Below are 6,799 nucleotides of genomic sequence, written 5' to 3'. Positions count from 1 at the left end.
AAAGTTTTACTTGCACATCCACTAATATCATTTATTGTACCCGTTGCTCCCGATGTGGTCTCCTATACATTAGGGAGACTGGGCGCCTCCTAGCAGAGCGCTTTAGGGAACATCTCCGGGACACCCACACCAATCAACCACACCACCCCATGGCCCAACATTTCAACTCCCCCTCCCACTCTGCCGAGGACATGGAGGTACTAAGCCTCCTTCACCACCACTCCCTCACCACCAGACACCTGGAGGAAGAACGCCTCATCTTCAGCCTTGGAACACTTCAACCCCAGGGCATCAATGTGGACTTCAACAGTTTCCTCATTTCCCCTTCCCCCACCTCACCCTAGTTCTAAACTTCCAGCTCAGCACTGTCCCCATGACTTAGAACATAGAACATAGAAGAATACAGCGGGCTTTTGCCCGAAACATCGATTTCGAAGCTCCTTGGTGCTGCCTGAACTGCTGTGCTCTTCCAGCACCACTAATCCAGAATCTGGTTTCCAGTATTTGCAGTCAGTCATTGTTTTTATCTTACAGACACACACCCATCCCTCCCACCTTCCGACCACTCAGGCAGCCCACACCTACGTCCGTCCTGGCTTTCAGTCCGCCCTGACACCTTCCAGCCACTCTAGGACAGCCTGTCCCGTTTCCCCAACCGTCCCAGGACGACAGTGATCAGGACACACCCATACCCCCCCCCCCCCAACCTTCCAGATTCCCTAATTGCCCTTCACACTTTTTTGCAACCTCTAGGACAGCCCTTCCTGGTACCTGCTGGGGGTGACAGCAGAGGATAGCCTACCAGTCTTCTGGCTCTAAGTCTGCCCTGACGTACCATCTGGCTCTTGCCCACCCCAATGCACCATCCAGCCTGTGGACTGCCCAGACACCTTCCAGCCACCTCGAGGACAGCTCACCCCCTTCCCTGGGCTGCTCTGGGCACTGTCATCCTGAGAAGGGATAATCAAGATGGGCTGTCAGAGAGGTGGTCAGGAGTGTCAGAGCAGCTGAAAGCCAGAAGGCTTGTGGGCTGCCCTGTGTACCATTGTCCCAGGGAAGGGGGTGGGCTGTCCTACACAGGGCGGCCCACAAGCCTTCTGGATCTTGGCCTGCCCCTATGCACCTTCTGGCTTTCAGCTGCTCTGACACACCTGACCATCTCTGACAGCCCATCCCAATTACTTCTCAGGATGACAGCACCCAGGATGCCCAACCCACCTTCAAGCTCTCAAGGTGACCGACGTCAGGATGGCCTACCCACCCGCTGGCTTTCGGGACAACCTATCAGCCTCCCAGCAAGGCTGGACAGACTCAGGGAACACAAGACAGTACAGTTGATAAGCCCAACAAGCAATACATCTGATTCAGTTACTAACAAAGTCCTTTCTGGTACACAGTCCATTCCCAGGAAGACTCCATTCCAGTATCTCTGACAATGCATTCTGCATAGAGTCTACAACTAAAGGTACAGTCCACTCTTGAAGATAGCAAGTATACACCCCACAGCACAAACACAGGTGCTCAGTCTCCATACAGGCCTGGTTTATCCATAGAGAACCAGTCCCACCCACAGGAGCACTGTACATTTTGAAGGTTCAAGTAACTCACTAGGGTTTGGTCCACTCCCAAACTCCAGGACATAGCAAATTCTCACCTCCAGCACACACACACAGTCTTTACAGAGGCCTAGCTCACCGACAAGGGCACCCACATGAGCAGCTCATCTGGAAAGATGTATTTTCTCAAGGGCTCAGTCCAAACAACAAGTGAAAACATGTGAAAAAAAAACAACCAGAAAGCAAGGACTAAGCCCTACCACAAAATCAACAGTCCTTTCACAAAGTAAGAGTAACACACAAGTCAGCCAGTGAATCAACAGTTTTCTAATGAGACCAGAGTTGCACCTGAAACACATTGACTGTGTAGATCAGTCAATTTAGAAATCAGTCCTCAATTAAAAAATGGAATATCCAATTAACAAAACTGGCTTTGTAAACCAGTCAGTTCAGAAATCCGATTTCTGCCAAAAAACCCAACAGCAGCAGGAACACATTGTGCTGGCTCGGCCACACTCAATCAGTCCCCTCAACCGAGGAGGATTTAGAATCTCGTTTCTTTTCTTATATAAAAGATATGTTTAATATTTTTCTTTTCCTCTTATTTTTCTCCCATACTACTGCCTAACAGCAAAAGGGAAAAGAAATCAAAAAGGGAGTGCAAACATCCACACCTAATATATGTATATATGGTCCATGGACTCCGCAGCACCACAGAACAAGCAGTCAGTCCATGAACAACCTTAATCTGCAGTTGCAGCAGACTGTTGCATGCAACAGTCAGATCAGAGAGAAGGGGCAGGATTCCTACATAAAGAGCACTCCACTGGAGACCCCCCCCCCCCCCACCACCACCACCACCCAGTGGTAATTGCACACGCCAATGCATGTATGAGTAGTGGATAAGAGGAAAAAAGAAAAAAAAAGGTGGACAGTGTGTAGCAGCAGTTGATAAAGGGTCCACCATTTTACATCCCTGAAGGGAATAAAATTAAAATTGTGGGGGTGGATCAAGGTCCTGTACCTCCTGTAGGGCAGGAGGTACAGGACCTTAGGGCCCATTTGAAATTCCATCCAGGTAGGGGTGAACACAGACAGGATTCCACTGCACACCTGGACATCCTCAACTGGTGCATTGTATCGGGTCTGAGCATCGCCATTTTAAGGAGTGAAATGACAGCGGCCATAAACCAGACATCTACCACTGCCCTGCTCGCTATATCCTGTGGCAGTATCCAGCCCAGACACCCACCACATCCCTGACCCTGGTCACCCTTGCAGCCATGGCCCTCCTCTCCAACAGCAACTCGAACCCATGGGTACAGAGGTGTGGATTCATGAGCAACAGCTCCCTGACGACAGCCACTACTCCTGCCGGAGGGTAGGCGCGGTGCAGTTAGACCATGTTCCAGTAATCAGGTCCTGGTAAAAGACAGGCAGTGTCCTGAGACCGACTTCCAAACAGTCATGATCGATGAACAGGAGCTGCGTGTCGTAGTTGAGGTTACGGAACTGGTGGAAAACATACGTGGCCAGGGCACACTACCAGATATTGCTGCAAGGCCTGAAGGTGGAAAGTTGCTGTCTGGATGTGGATGCACACCAGCAACCGACCACCCTCCTTAACAGGGAGACTCAGGACCTGTGCAGTGACCCAGCGAGTCTTTTTGTCCCAGGAGTGAACCAACATTCTCTGGATGTCAGCAAAACAACCAAGAGGGACCAACCAGTACAACATGTCAACCACCAGCTGGTTTGTGACCAGCACTCTGATCCTGTAAGACAGCACTCAGCAGTTCTGTCTGGCGGCCTAGGTAAGCTGAGACCTTGGCCTCCAGCTCCTGCTATTTGGCTGGCCAGAATTCTTCAGCTGAGGTAGACCCCCAGATAGGAGGTGGGTGGGTACTCCAGCTGAAACCCTGTAACTCCTCTGGCAGAGTCCACCCACCACAGACCAAATGAGCAGTCCAGAACATTTGGCACAGTTGACAATGCGTACACTTGTGCATCCTCCCCAGGTCAGCTGGGAAGGAGCAAGTCAAGGAGACCACGCCCATGCCCACACCATGCAGAACCAGCCCAGACAGCTACTTCCACAAGGGAGGCAGGAAAGACTCCACACTCAGGGAATACACCTAGCTGAACAGGGGGCAGACCTGACATCATGCCCCTTCATTTTGGAAGAGGAATATCAGGGATCCATTAACTTTAACCAGACGCTCTGCAGCATCTGGTCAGCTCCTCTCAAGTGACAGCAGCATCAAGCCTTCTGGTGTCCTCTGGGATGAGCTGCAGCAGGTTCTCCCACAGACCTCTACAAGCATCCTTGCTGGATGGATCCGGAGAGAACAGATCCATGTAATAGAAGTCTATTTGGGCCCTGATACACCCCGCAGAGATGAGCACCCATTGTCAGCCAGCAGCACACAGTGAACTGCTGACAGGTGCCACACCTTTTTTCCAGCAAGTAGAAGGGGGAACCGAGGTCCAGGTCCTGGAGGAGCTGGATCCAAGACTTCAAGTACACACCCTGGTACTCCGAGCTGCAGGTTCCCGAGCCTAGCCTTCTTCACTTCATACACCTCCCACAGGGCCGGGTCCACATCAGGCTGACCAAGATGTGACTCCAGCACGAACACTTCCTTCTCCAACTCAACCCCCTCACATACTGCTGACAGAAAATGTGAGCCTTGCCCATGTCCCATCATAGCCTCAAAGGGAAAGCTTCCCCACTTCCTTCTCCAGCTGGCCCAGAACTGACAAAACAAGTCCCAGAACAAATCATCCTCCAGCAGCAGGTTTTTAAATTGCTAGTATATGGACCCGAGCTAGGTGCCAAACTGGAGGAATTCTACCCATACCTGATGGTCTGTGTGTAGCATCTGCCACATGGAGGCCACTGGAAAGCAGGAGGCATAAGCCTGTGAAGTATACAGGTGGTCAATTCTAGACGCTCAGACTCCAGGCCTCATGAAGGTGAGGGCGATGGAGTCAGGATGGAGATTCTGCCAGATGTCCAGCAGGTTGAAGGACTTTACCATGGCCCACAACCTCCTCCCCCACATCAAACCAGATTGGGCACTGCCATGGTCCCTGTCAGAGGATGCAGTTAAAATTTCCCGAGGACAACACACTGGTCTTCATCAACGGAGGCAAGATGAGTAGACACTTCTCCACAGAAGTGCGTTTGACTGTCAGACTACAGGAGCTAGTCATTCACAAAGTGGAGCACTACACCTCCCAGCCAAAACATCAGGTGAAGCAAGTAGCCTGGCACAAGCTCTCTGACGGTCAAGCACTGATGTCCCAGGGAGGAAGTGAGGACTGCAGATGCTTGAGACCAGAGTTGAAAAATGTGGTGCTGGAAAAACACAGCAGGCCAGGCAGCATCCGAATCGACATTTCAGGCATAAGCCCTTCTTCAGAACTGAAATACTGGATTGTTTTGGGCAGCACCCAGAAGATCTCCAGCTGAAAATGTGGGGCCAAGAGGATAGCCACCCTACCAGATCTGCAGATGAGGTGACTCATGTAGACACTGCACTCACCTTGCCACTCCAGGAACAGCATGGATTTCTTGCAGGAAGCACACTGCATATTTCCTGCCCTGAAGGGCCAAGGCGGCCTGGAATCTGCATTGTGACTCCCTGCTGCTTTTAATGTGGAGGCTGGGTAGTGGTCTTCACGTCAGCAGTATTGTGCAACCACCACCAATACAATTAAAACTATATACATTTACTAGGAGGACAAGGGAGGTGTGCAAAAGTCCCTTTCCCTCACCAGGAATGCACCTAAGTTCCGGATGCGTTCTTGCTCATTTGTGTCCAGCCCAGGTGCTCGGCAAGCAGCCTGGGCCGATCAGTATACCAGTTCAAAGGAGCTCCAGTGGCCGAGCACCAGTTAGGCTCTGTTGACGACTGCGTGTCTCCGACAAATTCCTGGAGTTCCCTGAGGGGGACCCCAGTGGGGGACACCTGGGAGTCAAAAGCTTCACTGGAAACAGACATTGCATCTTCCCCAGTGTCCACCACCAAGCCTGAACTCTCCACTGGGCAATCTCCCTCAGTCACTGACCCCTCCCCCAGTGAGGGGTGAGTAGGGGCTGGTTTGGCACCACCAACTGGCCTCAAACCTCCTGCAACCCCACCCCAGGGTCACCAGCAGTAACTTCCTCAGCACACCCCTTCCTGGAATGCCCCCAGGTCAGGTCATCAGGCAGCAGAGGCTCAGGACCCCACTCCTCCCTCGACACAGTGACACCCAACTCCTTAGGGCAAAGGTCCTCCCCTCGGGTCAAGGCACCCAAAAAAAACAATAGTCAGGAAGGGAAGAGTGAGGCTAACACCTTCCTACCCCTCCAATACTCAATGACCCAGCGGTAATAAGAACTACTGGAGTCTGGACTGCAGCCTACGTGGAGCACAGGCTCATCCCTAGGAGCTGGTGGAACGGCAGGAGGTGAACCTGCTGCAACCCCCAGGGGCCCTGGGTAGGTCAGGATGTGGTGTGAGAAAGGCAGAAGGTGCCATGGGCACACCCTGAGGGGAGGGCTACTGCCATTGACATGCCACAGAACTCCTCCCTCTTGAAAGGTGCTGTCTCTTCCCAGAGGAGAGAGAGTGACCATGGTAAATTCTGTCCCTTCCCCTGCCGCCATGGTGATCATGGGGCCAGAGGCTCCTGCCCCCAGATTTTCATGGAAGTGATTGGCTGGGGGAAGGCAGGGGAGGGGCAAGGGAAGGAAGAGCCAGCTGCATCACTTCCTGGGACATCAGGTGGGAGTATGGGGTGGGAGGAGGGGGCAGAAACCCAGCTTCCTGCCCAAGACACAGCTACTGCAGGATGGAGGTCAGAGCTGGGGCCCAGTGGGGTGGGGCAGGATTTGGGCTCAGGGATCCCACAGTCAAGTGCCACAGGGAGAGGGTCAAGCACTGATGTCCCAGGGAGAAAGTGAGGACTGCAGATGCTTGAGACCAGAGTTGAAAAATGTGGTGCTGGAAAAACACAGCAGGCCAGGCAGCATCCGAATCGACGTTTCAGGCATAAGCCCTTCTTCAGAACTGAAATACTGGATTGTTTTGGGCAGCACGGTGGCATAGTGGTTGGCACTGCTGCCTCAACACCAGAGACCTGTGTTCAATGCCCACCTCAGGTGACTGTGCAAACCCCACACAGACACATTCTCCCCATCAAACTGAAATACTAATGTCCCAGGGCAGGGTTTGGACACAATCTGTCAGGGT

At 52.4% G+C, this 6,799-nt stretch overlaps 1 protein-coding gene across 1 annotated transcript in view; it reads right to left on the bottom strand.

Annotated features, from left to right (window-relative positions):
- The window catches only part of LOC122550569 (probable G-protein coupled receptor 83), a 51,300-nt gene extending 49,529 nt beyond the window's left edge, over nucleotides 1-1,771 (bottom strand). Inside the window, exon 1 of the mRNA XM_043691503.1 lies at nucleotides 1,696-1,771. Within this exon, the coding sequence (XP_043547438.1) occupies nucleotides 1,696-1,713 (18 nt within the window). The 5' untranslated portion in view covers nucleotides 1,714-1,771. The remainder of the gene's footprint in view (nucleotides 1-1,695) is intronic.
- Nucleotides 1,772-6,799: the final 5,028 nt, after the last annotated feature.

Source organism: Chiloscyllium plagiosum, chromosome 6 (assembly GCF_004010195.1).
Source record: "Chiloscyllium plagiosum isolate BGI_BamShark_2017 chromosome 6, ASM401019v2, whole genome shotgun sequence".
Lineage (NCBI taxonomy): Eukaryota > Metazoa > Chordata > Chondrichthyes > Orectolobiformes > Hemiscylliidae > Chiloscyllium > Chiloscyllium plagiosum.
Note: the sequence above shows the minus strand (reverse complement) of the source record. Positions and strands in the feature narration are given on the sequence as shown.